Source organism: Myodes glareolus, chromosome 17 (genome assembly GCF_982192425.1).
Source record: "Myodes glareolus chromosome 17, mMyoGla1.1, whole genome shotgun sequence".
In the NCBI taxonomy this organism is placed as follows: Eukaryota; Metazoa; Chordata; class Mammalia; order Rodentia; family Cricetidae; genus Myodes; species Myodes glareolus.
The window spans coordinates 55412536-55434151 of NC_142042.1; the positions used below are offsets into that span (position 1 = coordinate 55412536).

At 46.0% G+C, this 21616-nt stretch overlaps 2 protein-coding genes across 4 annotated transcripts in view; one reads left to right on the top strand and one right to left on the bottom strand.

The window, feature by feature from the left end:
- Positions 1–5532, top strand: part of Vangl1 (VANGL planar cell polarity protein 1) — a 52155-nt gene extending 46623 nt beyond the window's left edge. For all 3 annotated transcript variants that reach the window (XM_085677914.2, XM_085677913.2, XM_087897695.1), the window contains one exon: positions 689–5532. In XM_085677914.2, the coding sequence (XP_085534040.1) occupies positions 689–949 (261 nt within the window). In that variant the 3' untranslated portion in view covers positions 950–5532. The remainder of the gene's footprint in view (positions 1–688) is intronic.
- An 8441-nt stretch (positions 5533–13973) lies between these two features.
- Positions 13974–21616, bottom strand: part of Casq2 (calsequestrin 2) — a 67734-nt gene continuing 60091 nt past the window's right edge. Inside the window, exons 9-11 of the mRNA XM_087897696.1 lie at positions 17948–18048; positions 16236–16310; positions 13974–15280 (exon numbers count right to left, since the gene is read on the bottom strand). Coding sequence (XP_087753822.1) covers positions 15050–15280; positions 16236–16310; positions 17948–18048 — 407 coding nt within the window. The 3' untranslated portion in view covers positions 13974–15049. The remainder of the gene's footprint in view (positions 15281–16235; positions 16311–17947; positions 18049–21616) is intronic.

Here is a 21616-nt window from a genome sequence, read left to right on the forward strand (position 1 = left end):
GAGGGGACATTGGTCTGCCTGTCCCTATAACTGGCCTCGCGGGTTCGGTCCTAACCGCCAGTCACTGTGTGCCAATTGAGCTCCAGCGGGAACTGTGGGTGCTTTGTGAGTATTGAACCTTCCCACCTCTTGGTAGCCCAGGGAGTGAGGTAGTGTCGTCTCCACCCAGACCGAGGGCGAATGACCGAGCAAAATCACAGCCAGCAAGTGATAGAGCAGGCAGTTTTGTCTGTGTGGTTGTTCTTGTCTCTCTGTCTTGGAGTCACTGACTTTTCTTTTGTACCAGGCACTTGACCTGCCCTCGAGGATCTTTTGCTTTAGCGGGGGAGGTGGAAGAGCGTGTCCAGTGGCGCCTGTGTCTTCAGGTGACTTGTCACCTTAGAAGTGCCTTCTGACCAACAACAGTAGCTACTCCACTTCTCTTGCCTCATCCTCCGGGTGCAAATTGCCAAAGCAAACAAACAAAACAAAACAAAAAACAAAAACAAACAAGCAAACAAAACCTATGGGGAAGCCCAAGAAGTCTTCCTTCCCCCAGAGAAGGTCTCTCGGGGCTTCAGCCTGAGAAACCAAACTCTGGCTGAGGGTCTCTGTGTAACTAATATTTCCTAGGAATAAATAAGATGACCCCTGGCCGCATGGCGTAGCCGCCCTTGTTAGTTCCCTAATGCTTTTCTTTGCCTTTCAGGCTTTCCTTGAGCGATACCTCAGCGCGGGTCCCACCTTGCAGTATGACAAGGACCGCTGGCTCTCAACACAGTGGAGACTTATTAGTGACGAAGCCGTGACGAACGGGTTACGGGATGGAATCGTTTTCGTCCTTAAATGCTTGGACTTCAGCCTCGTAGTCAATGTGAAGAAAATTCCGTTCATCGTACTCTCTGAAGAGTTCATAGACCCCAAATCTCACAAGTTTGTTCTCCGCTTACAGTCCGAGACGTCGGTTTGAAAGGTCTATATTTGTGGCTTTATGAGAAACAAAAGAAGAATATATAGAGATATATATGTCCTGGGGGGGGGGATCCTTTTATAAAGATTTTTTTTTTAATTCTTCAATGCTGACTGAAGCTGGCAGATGATAGACCAGTATCCTTCGACCATCTGCACTTTATTTGGAAGGAAGCAGATGTCCACCCCGACAGCGACTGGTGGCGTCTGACGTTAATAGATGGGACTTCTGAAGAAGCTGTTCCCCGGAGTTCCTGTGACAGCTGTAAACCAAAGTGGAGCTGCTGTGTCCCTGGGAGCCTCACCTTACTGGTCCCTGCCTGTCGCCCCGCTACCATGTCCCCCTGTACTTCTGGCCGACCCCTTCATACGTTCTAGGGTACTCAGTTTGTCCTGCTTCAGGAAACTGCACATCCACACGTGTGTTTGCGCATGTAATTATCTATATCACTACACCATCCTGGGGAGGGGTGGGCAGTCTGGGAAGTACCCACCCACCAGCATCTGTTCTTTGTTGCCTTAAATTCTGCAGAGAAAGAGCCTGACGTAAACCGTGCACTGCCGGGTTGCAGCTGCTCGGTGACTGGCTTTCTCTTTTCCAGATGGAGAGAGCTACCTGCCCTGTTTCTGGCCCTGCTCCTCTAATAGGCCTGAGGCAGGTAGCCTTTCCCTAAGCCTGGGATTGACCACCTGAACTCCACTGTAGCCCGTGTTGAGCACCCCAGACCACAGCCCCACCTGGTGAGCGGCCCTGGAGGCTAGCTCTGCCCTCCAGAGCTTTTCCAGGGTGTCCACAAGCTCTTTGCACAGCCTTAGCCTCTCCTGCAGAGTCTTTTTCAGAAGTAGGGTATGACCCAGGGGAGCCATTTGGCTGCAGAGCCCCCTTAGGCTGCAACAAGAGCCCCTGCTTCCTTAGCCCTGCTTCTCCCAAACCAGGAGAGACCAACACTGTGACTCCCAGTTGGCAGGTGCCCCTTGGCACCATCCACTTTCCCAGGGAGACGGGTACTCACAAAGCTCATGTGCCAAGCTGCCCTATCACAGGAGACCAGACAATGCCCACACGCTGGTACCTGCTGCTGTCCCACCTCTGTGGTTTGTGACCACCATCACTGTGCAATGTACTGCAAGGAAAGGGGTACTCTGCCCTTAATTATTGGTCAGGAAGAGAAAGGGAAAGGGGGTGCTGGGAAAAGGGAGAGTGGGGGGGTGGTCAGCATTGCAGTCCGGGAGGCCTCTTCTCTCAGCTAGTTTTGTAACTGGTTTCAGGAGACTGTCCCTCAATATCCTCTTTGTAGACGTAGGTGCCTCCTGGCAGAACCCTGTGCCGGGGAATGCCCACGGAGCCATGTCCTGAAACCTTAAAGTGGGGTGTCTCGGTCTCTGTTTGCCTTCCTGTATCTGAAGCAATGATTCCCCAAGTATTCACTCTTTGCTTTCCTGGCTTCAGGGATCTGGTTTCAGGGAAGGAGAACACTGTCACCATGCCCCTTGTCCCTGCATGTGTCCCTTCCTGTTTATGTACTTGGTAAATCACACTATTTTATCTGTCATTTTTTTTAAAAAAAAAAAAGGTCAAAATTGGCTTGGGATATTTATAATATATCTGTACTTAGAAAAGCAAACATTCTTCACTCACCAACTTTTAGCTCAGGAAGGTGTGTTGGGGAAGGAAAGGGAATCACATGGGCAAGGCATAGAGCCAGGAGACCCCGTGTTAGTAGAACGGCTCTGTTTAGGATACACAGAGTGGAACCATGGTGCTTTGGTCTTAGTTTTTCCCATTAGGTCCCTTCTGACTGGAAGTTCCTTGTGATGTCTTTCTCAGGAATATTTTAGGAGGTAAGGTAAGGGGTGGGCAGTCTGTGAGAGACTGGCTGTGTATGGAGGGTAATGTCACAGGCTAGCTGCTCGGCCACGAATACCGTGTGGCTCTAAGTGCCATAAATGTACAGAACGTGGAGTTAAATGTATCACTGCTCATCAGTGCTTAAAATACTGTGCTCCCAATGCTGTCTTAGATCCTGGCTCTCAGAGGGGTAAGTTGGAGCCGTGGTATTGGTATGTGCATTTGCAGCAGGGTAAGAAAGGTTTAAATTAAGGAATTAATTTATTTTCTCTCCTGCCCCCTCTCCCTTTATGACTCTTTGCATAGTAGAATTTCAGACTTCCTGAAATTATTGTTTTGGTTGTAAATTGAATATCGATTCTTTTTTTCAAAACACGAAGTTTGCATCGATTCCTTCCCGAAGGAGAAACAAAAATCAAAGGCAAATTAGGCCCTTGTGCTCTTGCATCTCAACAGCTTGAGTTACTAGCGAAGTGGGACCATGTGAATGATCGTTTGGATAAAAGCTGCGGAAAGATGCAGAAAGCTGCATCACACGATTAAAGACAATAAATTTTTAGTTCATTTCTTGGAGCCCCACAGCCTATTCTTTTTAAAGGATGTAAACGGTGCCCTAAAGCGAGCAGGATGCATGATCCTGTTTAGAGTACACAGGATTCCATTAGCTTAAATGTTTATAGATTTTTTCCCCCTATAACTTTCAACTTAAGTTATTAAAATTCTAACATTAAGTGTGAAAGAACTCAGTGCCAAGTGTGGGTTTGCTGTGGCTGTCTTGCCCCCAGTGATTTTCAGTTATCTACAAAAGTAGACAACTTTTGTTCAAAAGTGTGTGCTATAAAAAGGGGGGGGCAGTCTTTAATAGTCCATGAACTGACTATGTGCAGTCAAAAAGTCTGCACTGTGGGAATTAGAATTGATTTTAAAGTTATAAGGCTCATTCATCCTTAGGTTATCCACAGAGTCAAGATTTTTTGGCCAAAGTTCACAAAGTAAGCCCCAGAGGAAATGCTTAGCCATCCCCTGCCACCTCCTGACAATAGCAGCTTCCCTTTCTCCCTCTGATCTCCCTTTTGAGATCTGCAAGAAGACAGGTTCTTTACAGCAGAGAGTGTGAAGTCAATGGCCAGCTCATGTATGTTTGTCTCATTGCAATTCATTGTTAGGAGCATGGGACGCCTTTCTAAAGAATGGGGCATGGCCATTATGCTGAGTCTTACAAAGGCTTACGGTGCTCACTCTTGCCACACCTTGAGTGGTGGTGGTCAGTCTCCTTTCTATGCCATCTTCTTGGGTGCATGTCTTAAATGTAACAGCTTTCTTAGGGTTACTACTATTGCAGTGATGAAACACTATGACCAAAAGCACTTGGGGAGGAAAGGGTTTATTGTGCTAAAGCTTTCATATCACATGTCGTCATCAAAGGAAATCAGGACTGGAACTCAAGCATGGCAGGAACCTGGAGGCAGGAACTGATGCAGAGGCCGTGGAGGAGTGCTGCTTACTGGCTGGCTTACTCCTCATGGCTTGCTCAGCCTGCTTTCTTATTGAGCCCAGGACCACCAGCCACAAATGGGCTGGAACCTCCTTCATGGATCACCATTTAAGAAAATGCCTTCGGGGTTGGAGAGATGGCTCAGAGGTTAAGAGCATTGCCTGCTCTTCCAAAGGTCCTGAGTTCAATTCCCAGCAACCACATGGTGGCTCACAACCATCTGTAATGAGATCTGGTGCCCTCTTCTGGCCTGCAGGCATACACACAGACAGAATATTGTATACATAATAAATAAATAAATATTTTTTTTAAAAAAAGAAAATGCCTTCAGACAGATCTTGTGGAGGCATGTCTCAATTGAGGCTCCCTCCACTCTAATAACTAGTTTGTGTCCAGTTGACATAAAACTAGCCAGTACAGAGCTCTGTCTGTAAGCATCTATCAACGTATTGAACTCTAGACATTGCCTGCCCACTCCTCCTTGCCAACCAATGACCCAGGGAAACAATGACGCGAAGACCCTGGTTTACTCTTGTCAACCCTGGCCCTGCTGTGTAAGACTCCCTACGTGTAGGTGCAAATCAGGCAAGGGGAGGGCTGGTTTCCGCCTGTATTTCTCTGAGCGTGTGTTGCCAGGTAATCATGTTTGCCAATTGTCTGTCATGACATTCGTGTGACCAGTGACAAATCAGTGCATGTCTCATGTGTACATGTGTGTATGACTGAGCCTGTGAGGGTCTACATCTCTTCAGAAAGTTTCTCAGAGCCCCCAGCTCTAAGGTGGTTCCTTGTCTATATTCTCCTTTATCCCTTTAACCGACCTCTCACCGAGGGGATGTCTGTGGGAGCCTGTTGTCAGCCTGCAGGCATGCCCATTAAATTTGTTCTTGCATTAGGACCTCTGTGACCTGCAAACAGCAAGCAAGAAAGAAAGGGCACGCTCTATGGGGGTTACTGTTTAAGGTTCACTTTCCTGGAAGCCTCTGTGCATTTATTATTGTAACTTTTAGAAGAAACAACCGATGATTAGTTATGGAAATTGACAGGAATGTCCTGGATGATAATTTAAAGAGTCCTGCAGTGGAGACCTCAATGGTTATAAAATGGCCTAAAGTATTTCTGGGTAGTGTTTGCTCTTTATGGATCTTGTTACATCACAAAAGATAAATCACTACTGTGAATTTACTACTATGTAACCTTGTCATATCCCATTATAAATAAAACATGCCTTGTTTCTAAAGCCGGAGTGCAGCTCTTGACTGGTACTCAGCGGAGTCATAAGCTGACCCCAGTTCAACCCCGCTGGAAGTACCTATTGAGTTTTAATCAGATGCTCAGAAAATCAGATCTGGGACACACGTTTCTGTTTTTTTGTTTTTTCAGTTAGTGTGTGTAGAGCGATGGGTTTCGTTCTGACATCTTCCGAATGAAAATGAGTGCAGTCCCCGTATTGACAAAATATTGTATTTTGTCACAAGGAGGGGAAGAGTTCTGGTACTCTCCACAGGTGTTAAGCCAGAATCTGCAAACTCTGCACCCTTGTCCTCCCCACAGGGTCTTTCATTAGGGATCCTTTCATTTGCAGATGACAAAGAGATAAGAGAAGAAATTTGCAGGAGACTCCTGCCGGGTAAATGAGATTTCAGACACGCCCTTAGAGCCAGGTCCCTCTGCCCACCCTATCCTGAAGCGTGAGCTCAGTGTTTTGGCATTTCTGGGTGTGAAGGAGGGACATGGAGGCAACCACCGTGAGTGGGAACCTGAGGCGGAGAATTCCTCGGGAGAACGATCATTTCTTTCACTTTGTGTTTACCGTTTGGTCCCGTGGGAAGCTTCTCCACCAGGCTGACCCGCTGGGATACATAATGGGAGGAAGTGAAGAAGCCCCTCCTCCCGGGAGAGCCTTAATCTGCTGCAGCGCTGGTCCCTGCAGCCAGGGCCATTTGCCTCCAATATCTACCTCTCCTCGCTGGACCAGAGCAAGAGGCTAACCTGGGCCTTGTGCACAGAGACCTGAGCTGGGTCAAGTTAGCCCAGCAGAGGGATGGAGGTATGGTGCTCATGTGGTCACTGCGCTGGGAGTTAAAATGAATTCCCAAGGGTGAACGAAGAGGAAAAACTACGGAATGAAATGAGAGCCTAGAACACCGAGACCTCCATCCTGTCCCTAGATCCCCCAATTTGCTTCACCATGCAATGCACCTCTTTAATGAATGTTTGTGGAGTTTTCCAACACTGTAGAGATCCCTGGAGCCTGAGGCAATGCAGGCAAGGTGGCTTTCTCATAAAGGCCAATGGCTTGTTCTCACCGAGATGAAATAAAGACACTTTTGTCTTAATTCCTGGGGACAAATGTAACAACCTCCCAGGCTTTTATCTTGGGTCTCTGATTCTTTTGGCCCTGAAATGACATCTTGATCATAACATTTCAGCATGTAATTTGTCTGGTTTTGCCTGTGTTTCTGTTTCTCGGAGCGTTCAGGCATAGTCAGGTACATTCACTGTGAATTTGCTCACCGTGTGGGAGAGTGATTCTCAGCCTTCCTAATGCTGCAACCCTTTAATACAGTTCCTCATGTTGTGGTAAGTCCCAACTATACAATTATTTTTTGTTACAACTTCATAGCTGTAATTTTGCTTCTATTATGAATTATAATGTAAATACCTGTGTTTTCCAATGGCCTTAGGTGACCCCTGTAAGATGGTCACTAGATAAGCCTCCACAGGTCACAATCCACAGGGCAAGAACCACTGATGTAGGAGTTTTCTTTTTTTATTATTATTATTTTATTACCTAAAAAAATACCAATCCATATTCTCACTCTCTCCCACTTCCTCCACAGACCCTCACACCTACCCCTCTCCAATCCTGAGAGAGAGCAATGCACCCTGCCCTGTGGAAAGTCCAGGGCCCTCTCTACTATATCTAGGTTGAGCAAGGTAAACATTCAAAGAGAATAGGATCCCAAAAAGTCAGTACATGCAGTACAGACAAATCCCAGTGTCACTATCAGTGGCCCCTCAGTCTGCCCTGTCAAACCCCTTCAGAGGGACTAGTTTGTTCCCATGTTCGTTCACTCGCAGTCCAGTTGGAGTTGGTGAGCTCCCATTAGCTCAGGCAAACTGCCTCAGTGGATGAACCCCTCATGGTCCTGACTTCCTTGCTCATACTCTCACTCCTTCCACTCTTCAGCTGGATCTTGGGAGCTCAGTCCAGTGCTCCAATGTGGGCCATTGTCTCTGTTTCCATCTGCTGTTGGATGAAGGTTCTATGGTGATATTTAAGATAATCATCAGTCCGACTACAGAGTAAGGCCAGTTCAGACACCCTCTCCTCTATTGCTTAGGGTCTTAGCTGGGGTCATCCCTGTGGGTTCTTAGGCATTTTTCTAGAGCCAGGTTTCTTTTCAAAACCCCAGTCTATGAAAACATCAAATAACAGACCTTTGTCCAGTGAATTAGTTACGGCATTGAGATGCCTGACTAATGGTGACAAGTTTAGATCAATTTGTGTTATAAATAATGTAATAAATAATGTAGCCAGAAGCATGAGGTTTCTGTCATAGAAGCCGGGAAGGGAGATGTGACGATTGCTTTCAGGTGCTATTGCCCCTCAGTTACAGTCTTAAAAAAATAGTTATTTTGTATAAATGTGGGCCAAAGAAAATCCAATGTTAATAATCTTATTTTTATGATAGTTACTCCAAGCTTTAAATTGTCAGCTCCTCTGGAACCCCCAAATTATGACCTGCTGAGCCAAAGTTCATTTCTAAGCAGCCACCAATGAGAATAACTGTTTCACAGAGCGTAGGAAACCAGTAAGGATGCAGCAGTGACAGACACTGTCCCACCAGGGGAAATGAACTGAACTCTGGTGAGGACCAGAGTCCTTACCTGTCTAGGCCGGGCCTTAGGAGATGCTATCTGACGCTTGCTTTTGTTAGCAGCAATTTTCATCTCTGAATTTTGAACCTAACATCTATCCTTATCTCGTAAACAATACAAACTATGTGGCATGGACCATATCCTTTTTGAATAGTTAGAGTATTGTGCTTTGTAAGCAAGAAGGGCAGTTTCTGCCTAGCCTGTACCTAGGGTTGTTTACCATGTGTATATGACCATGGTGGTTTGAAAGGAAATGATTCTCAAAGCGATCCTATTAGGAGGTGTGGCCTAGTTGGAGTAGGTGTGGTCTTGTTGGAGGAAGTGTGTCACTGTGGAGGCAGGCTTTGAGGTCTCACATATGCTCAAGATACCACCCAGTGTCTCAGTCTACTTCCTGTTACCTGTAAGATGTAGGGCACCCAGCTGCTTCTCCAGCATCAGTCATGTCTGCCTGCACGCCTCCATGATGCATCATGACAGTAATGAACTGGACCTCTGAGACCGTAAGCCACCCCAGTTAAATGTTTTTCCTTTATAAAAGTTCCCTGGTCACGGTGCCTCTTCACAGCAGTAGAACCCTAAGACAGTGACGATGCCTCAGTGCACACTGCAACATTGATTGGGTCACGTGCTCCAACAGGACATTTCTGAATATGTAGCTGAATGAATTGCATGACTCATAGCCATGTACACAAGTCCGGTTGTTTCTCTAAGCTTTGTTTTGTGAAATGCCCTCTCGTCTTGATGCTGGTGACAGGGTTGGTGTCTACCACTGACTGGAAGCTCAGAGCAGTAAGATGCAACAATCAATGGGACACTGTCCTTTGCTATGTCCAGCGTTATGAACACATTTTTTCCTATATATTTTGTCATTAAAAATTTATCTCCGGCAAGAAGGTGACTCTAGTCCCTGGTAGGCCATTTGGTCTTTCTGCTGTTTGCACATGCCACTGGCTAACGTGCCCAGGAGAGAAATCAGAAGCCATGATTGACAGCTTTCTCCCTCACATAGCAAATCCATCAAGACTTGTCCTTGCCCTACAACTTTCTCAACTTAATTACCTCTCTCCGTGTCCATGCATAGCACCCTAGTTCAGGGCTTGGCTTCTGCAATGACATTAGCTACCCTAGTTTCTCTCCGGTCTTTCTTTTTAAAAATTTTGAAATAATAGTAGTATTGTTATTATTTGTATGTTTGCATATGATGTATATGTGACCAGTGCCACACATGGTACCCAGTAGCTAATGTTATTTGGCTTTCGTTTGGGTCCTCCATTGATGCCCTCATCCCTTCCTAATTCACTATAAAACATTTTGCACATTAAGTATGCTAAAAACTTGGAAGATGAATTGAGAGCCCAAGTTGCTGTCTCCTTTTCTGATGTGACTAGTTCAGATTTAAGCTCTGCGATCTTTTCAGGGAACTTTTTTTCTTTTATCTTGATTTGATTTTCTGCAGCCTCACTTTTTTATGAAAATCAAGTGGAGGATGAGAGAGGAGGAAGGGCAGTGAAGGGCGGTGATCACTGTGACGACCATGAACAGTCACTAGCCAATTTATGGGAGAAAAAGTCTAAATGGATACAGAACGAAAGATGAAATCCTGAGGCTGCTCTAAAACCTGGAGAGGAAGCCAACTTCTCGAGTAAATCGAGTAAAAATCCATATTCAAGACAGGAAAGTGGGGGAAGAAACCGTCACACCGTGGATAGGGGTGAGAGGCGTGCAGTCAATTGTGTTTGGTAATTGGCTTTAAATTATTGACTTACTTGAGATGAGGGAACTAGATTATTTGATGAAAAATGTTGATGCTCGCTGCTCCGCATCAGCTACCCTTCGCTTGCCTGGAATGTTGATAGCGCACAAATTCCTACCAGTTGCATGGACAGGGATCAGAGAAAGCAATTGATTCGAAGATACTTATCGTATAGATTAATGATAAGCTATTTCCTTGGGCCACCAGCCCAGATGTTCACAGTTCAGAAGTTCACAAGCAAACCCTGCTGGGGGAACAAATTAAAGCCACATGCAGACAGGGGCCAACAGCTGTAGCTGCAGAGCGTGGAGGAATCTTGAGAAAGCAGTGTAATGAGCATCAGGACCACAGTAGGTAAAGTCTAAGAACAAGAGGCTGGACCGGCTGGCAGTAGATGGCACAGACAGGATGTCATTCCCCGTTAGTGCCAGGATGGTGTGCGAACATCCTCTAGTTACCCAGGCTCACGTTGCCATGGATAATCCAAAATGATAGTTGACTTTTGGCTCTGCTGCCTGGATCCGTGGCCAAATGTGTTTCTGTGGTCTCAGATTTCATATTGCAGGGAATATGAAGTTGCATTTTTCGGAACTGAAGCTGGATACTTCAAACATTTTTCCTCTATTGTCTCTCTGTTGAGCTACCTGCTCATTCATACCTTCCCTAATCTACGTGCAATGAAGGTTAGGAGTCTATTGATCTGTAGACTATTTAAAAAGTCTGACTTTTTAATGAATGAGTGAGTGAGCGAGAGCATCAAGTACACTCAACACCAAAGCACCGACTGCAAACTAATCACACATGATTGTTTAGGAGTGTTAGGGGCCTATCGGGGTCCTAGAGTTATCCCTCAGACTTGAAGTTACCGCTAAAGATTTCAGATTGTAAAAATATCGCATTGATTCTAAAGATTCCTCTTAACCTGTCTTGCAAGTATTTAGGTCTGCGAGGTGGCTGTGGTCATTCCATTCCCAGACAGCATGGCACTTCCGTGCTCATTCCCAGGCTGTGGCTCTGTTCCTTGCAAAGGACTTCAGGAACTTGAGGGAAAGGATCATCGTGCACCACAAACATCCTTACGGAGCCAAGGAGATCGTATGGTCCTGTTTCTGTAGTAGGTGGCTCTCCTAAGCCAATCCAGGCAACTGATACCATGCTGCCAAAAGCTCTTTGGTTAAATTCCCTTTCAATCATAACTAGGCTTATTTTGTGTATTCTTTCTTTTTTAAAATATTTTTTATGGTTTATTTAACTTTATTTTATGTGCATTGGTGTGAAGGTGTCAGATCCCCTGGAACTGGATTTTCAGACAGTTGTGAGCTGCCATATGGGTGCTGGGAATTGAACCCGGGTCCACTGGAAGAGCAGTCAGTGCTCTTAACTGCTGAGCCATCTCTCCAACCCCCTATTTTGTATATTCCTAAGAGAGGTACTCGCCGTTAAAGTCGATGTGTATCATGCTTGCATAGTTGTCACGAGATTTATTATTTGCCTACCCAAACTTGGGCAGAGGAGAAATGAGTAAACAAGTCTCTCCCCTAAGGTTGCTATCAGACCTATAGGTGAGGAACTCATACAATGAAAGCAAGATGACATGTAGTCTGCACACAGCACGGTTGTGACTCCTCACAGGGTGACAAACATGAAGGTAGGAGAGGCCACAATCTCTCCTAGAAAAGACGAGCGCTTTTCAGGTCTAAGATGGCATATAATTTATTTACACTAAAAAGGATTCTTTGTGCCAGATTCCACATTGAATCTTCCTCTTTCTTTTTGCTTTTTTGCTTTTTCTTTTCTTTTTCCTTTCGTTTTTTCTTTATTTTTATTTTTATTTTTTTTTTTAGCAAAATAGCAGATATTGTGTTTTTAATTAGCCTGCATTTCTAGTGTCATTTGAGTTGATTATGAACTCGGGATGGGAAGTTAAACGGATTCATTCAAGCAATAAAATCAGTTGCGGGAAATTCATGTGAGTCTGTCTCTTCAGACACGCTCTGAGGGAAAAGGAATGTTTTGATCCTTAATGTAAATCCTTTTAAGTCGCAACTACAGTTGTATCTATGTCCCTTCAAAGTGTTTGTGCAATCCTTAAGCCCTCTGTGTCCTACTGTATTAAGGACAATAACCAGACGCATCTCCTATTCTGCTCTAAGGGTTAGCTGCGGTCACATATGTAAAGCACTCAGCGTCATGCTCCAGTCATGAAACAAAACACTCCATGTGTATTAGCTCAGAGGGTTCCGGCTGCTCACTGAACTGTCCAGGCAGAAGCAGCTGGCTCCCAGGGATGCTAAAACAGGAATACCAGAGCACAGTTTCAGATTTGCACATTTCTAGGTCTCTGAGAACAGTGCTGGACTGAGAAACAGACTGCATACCCATCAGACCCCACTCCTTGGCTACTTCAGAGTTCAGCATCAGAGACTTCTTGGGACAATCACCTCCAAAATCAAAAACCCAAGAGTTTGCTTGAAGTGTGACTGGGCCTGGGTGGGTGGAACACAGCACAGCCTGCTTAGTTTTGTGAGGGGAGAAAATTATATTGAGGCCATGCTTTCTAGACTGAACTGGACACCCCCAAGATCATAAGGAAGTGCTGGCTTCTGATATAACTGCATTTGAAGACAAGGCCCTTTCAGGTGGCAATCAAAGTCAAATAAAATCATATTGGTGAGACTTTAGTTTGATAGGACACGTGCCCTAGAAGAGAATCAGAACTCCTGTCTATCATCTGTGTATCTCTCTATCTGTCTGTCCGTCTATCTATCTATCTATCTATCTATCTATCTATCTATCTATCTATCTATCTATCTATCTTTCTTTCTATCTATCTATCTATCTATCTATCTATCTATCTATCTATCTATCTATTGTCTATCTATCACTATCTGCCATGTCCTAACAAGATGAGAAGCCAGGAGAAGAGGCCTAAGCAGGAACCAACACAGCTGGCAACTTGACATCAGACTAAACTCTGGGAAGGCAGGCTTTTGTTGCTTAAGCCTCCCAGACTGGGGCTTTCTATTATTAGACAGATGTAAATATCATCAAAGATGGAAAGTTCACTGGTGGGGCTCTGAGAGGTGACTGGATCAGGAGGATCCTAATCCGTCTTGGTCCATTGATGAGTTCATAGGTGCACGGACTATTAGGAGGTGGGAGAGTAGGTCACCAGGGGGAGGGGCACTAAAGGATAGTTTAGAATCCCGCTTTGCCTGGGGTTCCTGAGGCAGAGAGGCCAGCTGTTTCCTCTGCTATAAATGCTGCCACCATGAAACTCTTCCTTAACTTCAGCCCCAGGCAGTGGAGACAGAAAAACTTAAACAAAAACCTCTGGTACTGTGAGCTGAAGTAAAATCCCTTCTTTTAAGTTGTTTCTCTCAAGTATTTTGCTATGGCAACAAAAGCTACCTAGTCCAGTGTGGGGCACGTGATACACTACCCAACACAACCCAGGGAAGCCAATGACAGCTGCTTTGACTGCCCAGTTATTCACATATTGACTAAATAAATAGGATCTGCTTAGTGATAGGCAAAGCACCAAGTGCTTGGAATACAGAGATAAGGACATGGCTAGTCTCTTACAGCCTGTATCTAGTGGAAGCACAGCTGTGCAATGCACTGTCATTGGAATGAGAAGCGCTGTGACCACAGGTGTGCACCCCATGGGAGCTCGTTCAGTCATGTACACCATTCCAGAGACGGTAAAAACACTCATCGAAGCTGGGACTTCACGAAAAGGACCGGTGTAGAGCGGGGAACGAGAGTGGGTTCAGGCGTTTCAAGTCCTCAGCTTGCGTGCCAGTGGATCAGAGACCAAGATCAAGATTAGAGACCCTTAGTGGAGGTCATGGACACACAGGTGGTAGCTGAGGATGACATACACGATAGTGCCTGGAGACGTGAACAGAGGGCCCCTGAGAAACACAGCAGATGCTGGTTGTGGCAGGGCAGACAGAGGAGCAGAGGGGTGGAACTGGAACCCGGCAAAAGCAAACAAACTCTGCAAGGCCAGGGTAGGATTATCAAGATAGCCTCGGTCTTTTCAAAACACAAGTTTAATGTCCGCCGGTTTATTACTATTCCATAAAAGGACTGCCCCAGTTTCAGAAACAAAGCCACACAGAGTGTTCTCCACGTTAACAGATTTTGAAAATAAATTAGAACACTTAGCAACTAAAACTACCAAGCACGATGTTACTTTCTGACAATTCAAAAGGCACTTGGGGATTTTCTTTTTTTCCTCTTTGCCTCAGGGCATCGTGAACTCTAATTATCACTGCCCTGGTCAACTGCAGAGTGCTGATGAATGGGGAGCTAATTGACCATTGGATAAAGCAATTCTAACTCAGATTGGGACAGCTCACTAGCAGGGACAGCGAAGGGGCATTCAGTTCCCAGATCACAGTAGGCAACCAGCAAACTCTTTCAGAGACCTAAACTGTCTCCATCAGAAAAATGAAAAACCTTCAACCCTCAGTCTCTCCCTACGCTCCCTGCTGATGAATATATGAGGCTTGCCAACTGTTGGGACGCTCAGAGAGCTAACTGACCCCCACACAGCTTTCTAATAGTCTAGAAATAATGGTGATGCCCACACATTTCAAGGATTCTGATAGCCATCCAAAGGCTTGGATTCCCCGAGAGATTCTGGGTTTGGGAACTGAATTAAATAATCACGTGAACTTCCCAGGCTCTGGTTAGAAATCCTCTCTCTGCTTGTGAACCAATAGCAAGTTGTCAGTTCTGTCACTGCCAGAATCAAAGAGAGTAAGTAAACTTGAGTAGAGGTGTCAGGAGATATGATCCCCAGACTCCCAGAATTCCATGACCCCCGAGGCTCTAGCAAAGAACAAGAGCTGTTTGTTCCCTGATGCTTAAAAGAAGTCAGCATGGGAATCACCCCCCTCCTGCCCCTGCCGAGTGGGACTGCTGGGCTGGGGAAGGCGTTCACTGAAATGTACCACTTCTGCCAAGAACCAACTAGAAAAAAGAGGCTGGAGAAAGGAAAAGAACTGGCTGGGTGTGGGCGCCGCCGCTTGCTGACCCCTTGGGTTGTCTGTACGGTAGGGGGTAGCTGTGATGGAGTTCTCATCGGATGCACCCAGGTCTGGGGTTATTCGTCATCGTCATCGCTGTCATCGTTGTCCTCATCATCAGAATTATCATCATCATCGTCGTCATCATCATCGTCATCATTGTCGTCATCGCCGTCATCATCTTCCTCTTCATTGTCGTCATCTTCAGTGTTGATCTTTCCAGAAAGCACATCCTCAATCCAGTCTTCCAGCTCCTCGGCTGTGGGCAGGTCATCATCGTCCGGGATCTCCATCCAGACACTGTCAGCCTGCGGTGACACACAGAATGGACCAATGCGTGAATGGGTGGAGGCTGAGACAGACCAGGGCTTTCTACGGAGCTCTGTTGAGTAGGCCTCCGAGTCTCTCACCCCTATCAGGGATACGAACAGATAGACAAACGGAAATACCAAACTGCAGAACACTCCTGTGCGGTCTTCTGTTTCAATAACAGTCAAAGAAATGTGCGTTCTACTACCCAAGAGAACGTATATGTGCATACACATAAATTAATGAATGAGTGAATCAATCTTCTTTCAAATTTCAAAAGTCAAGAAATGTAGAGATTGAGAGAACACTTACCACACGGCAGCAAAGAGACCTTGCTAATTGGCCCCTATTCACAAAAACAGCTGTGTGCTCTGGGCTGCAGTGGGCCCTCTAATGTGGCTCCTTCTTCCCACTGTTAACGTTGTTGAATTTGCCCTACTTCTGTCTTGATATGTATTAGATGTCTGGACTGAGTATAAATTTCTTCCCACTCTGTCTGTTTGTCTCAGTAGCCCTTCCCACCCTGAGTTCATCCGTGCTGAAACTTCTGTCATCGGGGTCTCCTGTCTGGGTGGGTGACTGCTAGCATGGGCTTCTGAATGTCAACCTCTCCATCTCTCTTAGGCAATGATGGTTCTAAGAATGAGTTGCCTGTATAAGAAGGCCTTGTTCTTTGGCTTGGAAAGTGAATACAAGAGAATGTTCTTGGGTGGAAAGTTCAAGGTCAATGAGTCAGGATGGACTAGCTCCATAAGCAAGGAAATACACTTCTCGAGAAGATTGAGACTGGCTTGAGCCCATGCTCAGGCTGTACCAGCAAGCTCCTAGAGTTTTGGAAAGACCCAAGAGTTCTACTTGGGGTTGTAGACTCCTTAATGACCTCATAGTTGGGGTTGTATAGCAGCCAACAGGGTGGCTGAGACCGCCTGACCAGGCCTCGGTGGGGATACTCACGTCTGTTACATTCACCACCCCGATCTGTGGCTTGAACAAGTCAATTTTGAAAGTCTTCTCCCAGTAAGCAACAAGCTGCAACAACAAAAAGGCCAGGTTAGACAGTGGGCGGAGGGCTGGACTCACCTACTGTAGTAACTAGGTTGTGATTGGTTGAATGCCTTTGAAAAAATTGTGGACCCTTAGGAAATTGAAGGCTTGCTCCATCTCTAAAGCACTATGCCTTAAACAAAAGATGCCACAGCACGAGCTGTAAGAACATCGAACATAAATGCTCCCACCGCTCTCAGGGAGACTAGCACCAAGATGGCCAAGGCCAGCCCCCAAATTGTAGCTTGTTGGTAGTTTGTGGGTAACGAAAGAGCCATTTCTCTTTACCTCCCTGTAAATGTTCCATTCTTAGAAGCCCTTATCTTGTGCCTCTCTGTCACATGAGATGCCTGGGAAAACATTGATAGGCTGTAACTTGGCATAAAATGCAAACACGAGCCAGGTTTCTTCAGCCAAGTGTGGGCTCCATCTGGACAGATCTCTAGTTGGGACAGGCCAATGGAGCTAGTGGAGTCCATGAAGCTAAGAAAATGGAGCTGTTCAGGGGCAGAGGTTTCCCTAGTAAATGCGGGGACTGACACGGACTTGGGTGTTGTAAATCTGGAAATTAGAAATGCCTGGAAATTGCTTTGCAAGTACCTAGGTAGATGCGGACTGACCAAAAAAAAAAAAACAAAAAAAAACCAAACTTGTATAATTACCAGCAGTTAGCCATACCAGAAGCAATCAATGGACCAAGCTTTAACTTTACTATGAATCTCAGTGGGACTTCCACATCTGCTAGCTTTAGTTTAGCATCCAGGTGTTGCCCTTTCTCAGTGGGATAAGGGTTATAACAGTGCCCGTCTAGGGAGTGAGCTATGAGGACATTCGCAAACAAATCACTGTAATTTAGTACCTATGTGTTAGTCTTCAAGGCTCTTGAAGAGACTCAAGTGCAACCCCTTGTAATGTTGGGGATCGTGGCTCTTGGTGCAGCGTTCTTGTCCAATAGAGAATGTTTGTAACAGTAGAGGATGTAGCTTCCTCCGCTGTTATTGTCACTGGGTTCCTATGTGGCATGAATTCTGTATGCTTTGCTCAAAACTAAGACTTAGTAGAGCTTTCTTGCTATTCCTCATTGACAGAGATTAGACTGGAGTGGTAAAGTCATTGTGCCTTCCACGTGTGCTAGGCACAACGCTGTGTCTTAGAGAACTTGTGAGAAACAAGCCAGGCATGGTCTCTGCCCTCAGACAGCCCGTTCCTTTGCTCCATCAGATTCTTAGCTCTACAAAGTGTTCGCTTCTGGCTCTATTCTCTAATAATTTAGGTTGTCTCTGGAGGCTCGGGGAGAGGTGGGTGGCGATACAAAAGGGCCATATTGTTGCTTAAAAAAGGAATGCTCCCAGCTCCCCTGGATGGGCCTCTCCAAGAGTAGTCACCTCTTGGTATCTCAGAAGTGAGGACACTGGTAAGTCTGGTCACCGTCATGAGTACATGAAGCCAAGGTCAATGCTGTATGAAAAGCATATGCACCCACTCCGTATGCAGCGGCCTCTGGGTTTCTTCAAACGTCTTTAAATCTTTCAGTGTGTCCCTCACGCTTGAAGACTTTGTGCTAAACAAAAACACGGATGGTGAAGGCCACCAGGGATGGGGCCTTGGCCTGGGCCACTCACCAGTGGGAAGTCATCTGGGTCAATCCACAAGATGCTCAAGTCAGGGTTATCAGTGTTGTCCCGGGCAACCTGCTTCAGGATCTCCAGGAACTCGAAGCCATCTGAACAGGGGACAAGGAAGTTGAGTCACCCAGCGCATCCAGTACTCCTCACGTGGAGCACAAGAGCGTGGTTTTTCCACAGGGCTTTCGTGGCCATCTGGTGCGTACCCTCAATTACAGAGTGAGTCTGTCAAATGAGTCAGACGAACAGCCGCAGACATAAAGGAGCTCATACAGAGAAAGCCAGGGCAGTGCTAAGCAGAGACATTGAAAGGTCACAGGGAAGTGGCCCCCTTTCTAAATGAAGATTTACCTTCATTTCTTCATCAGGAGAGGAAAACTGACAGAGGTCAGTCCCAGAGCAGAGGAAGCTCTCCGCCTGTCCCCAATAATCCTGGGTTCCAAGCATGTGCCATCCCTGGATTTCCCATAGTATCTGCTCTACGGACCGGGAACAGCCTGGGATTCCCAACGCCTTCAAACTGGGTCGGCCTCCCTCTGCTCTACAGTCCACTCCGGCACAAGCTCTGGTACCGCCAGCTCTCCCTGTACCCTGTCAGCAATATTCTCTGCCCCAGAGAGGGGATGAATCATAGGAAAAGCAGAGGCAGGCCTTTTACACTTTGAGCCTAAGCCCTGCAGCACACAGTGCTTTTTTCCATAAGCAAAAATTTTGCAAGAACATTCAGTAAGGGATACTGGAAACCTTGAACACACCCACACACACAACTAGAGCAGAGACAAGTGGTCTGATCCTGGCAGGTTCCTGACCAAAAAAGAAAAAAAATGAGTGTGTGTGTGTGTGTGTGTGTGTGTGTGTTTGTATATATGTGAGGAACATACACCATATGTGCACATAAGTCCACATGAAGAATCTCTGGGAGTTCAGGGAATTCAGAAGAGAACTAATATTTTGTTAAACAATTAAATTAAGAAAAATGAAAAAACCCAGGGAAGCTCTTAGCAAGTCCCCTAGTACTTATGCAAGAAAGTCCTGTGTGAGCCACCAACGGCCAGTTCATCTCAGAACCTGAGCAGAGATAAGTTCACGGTGGCAAATTTGATGACATCTTGCAGGTGGGAGAGGGCCAGTGGTGGTGACCTGCTTGGAACAAGGACCACAGAGGCAAGAGAACAACAGACTTCTTAACAGATGCGGGTGTGCACCAATGACGGGGAGCCCACCCACCTCTGTGTGGATACCACAGTGACTGGATGGGGCTAGAGGTTCAATTGTAGGACCAGCTCCTACCAGGCAGTAGTATACAGCTCAAAAGAGACATTTTAAGTTTAGTTCTAAACAATCAAGTTACATATCTGTGATAGCTGAGTTTGTGGCCTGAGATTCACACCCTCTGTACAAACATAGGGGTTGTGCTTTAGAGCACACGTATTTGCTCTTTGGGGGGTGGGGATGGGAAAAGTGTGGTTCTTATCTCCTGCATGTAGGCATCATTGAGAAAGCCAAGCTTCCCTCCACCAGCCTCAAATGTCCTTGCTGTCGCCTGGGTACATTGTGGCCCCTCTTCTGAGCATGTGGTCATGTCTCAGTGGAGGAAAATAAGGGAATTCATGGGAGAGTTGTCTGTGGATTTGTGGATCCAAAGGCATAGACCAGAAGAGAGAATTCCTCCCAGACACCAGCAATTCTGGCTGCGCACCTTAGAGAAGAAAAGGACAATCATTGAGGTGACATAGCCAGTTCTCTGGAAGATGAAATGAAAATGGGAAAGGGACCTGGACAGGTTTTACAAGTCACAAAGAGAGAGAGGTCCAACAACACAGACCACGTTCAAGCAGCTGAGTATGCGTGGACTGGGTCTTCTGGAGGGAGAGCAGAGATTCCTCACGCCAAGGTTGCAGAAGGCCCAGCCTATGACCAGACCTACAGATGCCGCCGTGTTCTCATGGAAAAGCTCATGTAATGCTGAGAATATTACATACGAGATCACACTGCCCCTCCTGCCTCTCTCATAGAGCAGGTTCAGCGATAGAAAGAAAAAGGTAGAATGAGCAAAAAATTGGGTTCCACAGAACGACAACAACAACCACAACCACAACAAAAAACAAAAAAACCCATTCAAATCTATGTTAACCAAAAGAATTCATAGATGTGGCTTTATTTCCATGTTAAAGATTGTGAAAGTATTTTGTGTGTGTGTGTGTGGTGTGTGTGTGTGTGTAAAGAGAATATTCTTCTTGTATAGGGAGAACAAGAAAAACTCAAAATCCGTTTCTTCCCAAACAAAATAAATAAAATTGACTTTAAAGGCACAAAAGCTTCATCAAGTTCCAAGGGCAACTACTTAGATGTCTGATGAAACTTAGATGCTGAGAAACTCTATATGGGCACCTGCCTGGGGCCCTGGGTGTTTTCATTCACTTTTGTGTGACACTTACACGTGTGGCTGTTGGGACCCAGTGACCTTAGTCCCAATCTCTTAGACTATCACTTGCAGCAATGTCCAACATTGTTTTTCTTTGTGAGCAAAATGTGTTGGTAACAATAATAGCTACTGCTTTTTAAAATTGCTTTTTTTTCATTTACTTATCTGACTTTTGTGCATGTACATATGTGTGGCCTCTGTGGGCGGGGGTCATGTACATGCCACATCTTGTGTGTGGAGGCCAAAGACTAACTTGCTGTAGTCAGTTCCCTGCTTCTGTAACATGGGTCCCAAGGATTGAACTCCGGTCATTAGGTTTAATGAGCGCCTCTACCCACCGAGCCATCTCACCAACTGCAGCAATATCTATTTCATAGGAGACTAAATGAATGTCTCTGAAATATGTAGCGCCTGGAACAGGAAGGCTCAATCAGGTGTTTCCCTCAGTAGTCTGGGAGTCTTATGTCTGAACGTAGGGGAGCCGAAGACCTCCATTAAGCCCAGTCTTCCATATGTCAGTGGGCTCACAAAAAAACTACCCCACAAAAGAGGACAAAGGAGGTGGTGGGACATCAGAAATGTCTGATTTTTCCTGCTTGTTCTGTGGTGGAAGCTGCTGTGGCTGTGAGAACCCTGCCCCAGTGACTGCGGGCAAGCCAGACTTGTAAAGCATTAGCCTGTTTGGACGCAAATGACTCAGGGTCTGCTGGCCTCTCCCTTCTCAGTCCTCAGCCTTCAGCAGATCTATCTCAGTGACTCCTTATCGACGTCTGGGGCTAGACATCTGGCTCAGTGGTTAAGAGCACTGGTTGCTCTTCTAGAGGACCCAGGTTCGATTTCCAGTACCCACAGAGCAGCTCCCAGCTGTCTATAACTCCAGTTCCAGGGAATCTGGCGCCCTCTTCTGGCCTCTAGCACACCAGGATCACAGACACCCACACACATGAAATTAAGAGCCAAACATCAGGTGACCCGAACATTGGCAAAGTCACTGTGGGTCTCCCTCACTGAGAAGGAGGTTTGTGTCACTTTGTGATCACGGTGACCACATGATTGGGACACAGCTGGAGGCAACTGAGCCAGGAAGGATCAAATGACTGTTTTCTGTATCAGTGACCTAACTCAGAGGCCTTAGACTGTGACAGACCATCTTTCAAAGCAAAACAAACAAACAAACAAACAAAAAACCACTATAATCTGTACTAAGTAAGTAGATAAGAGAAGGCTAGCTATAGACTCTT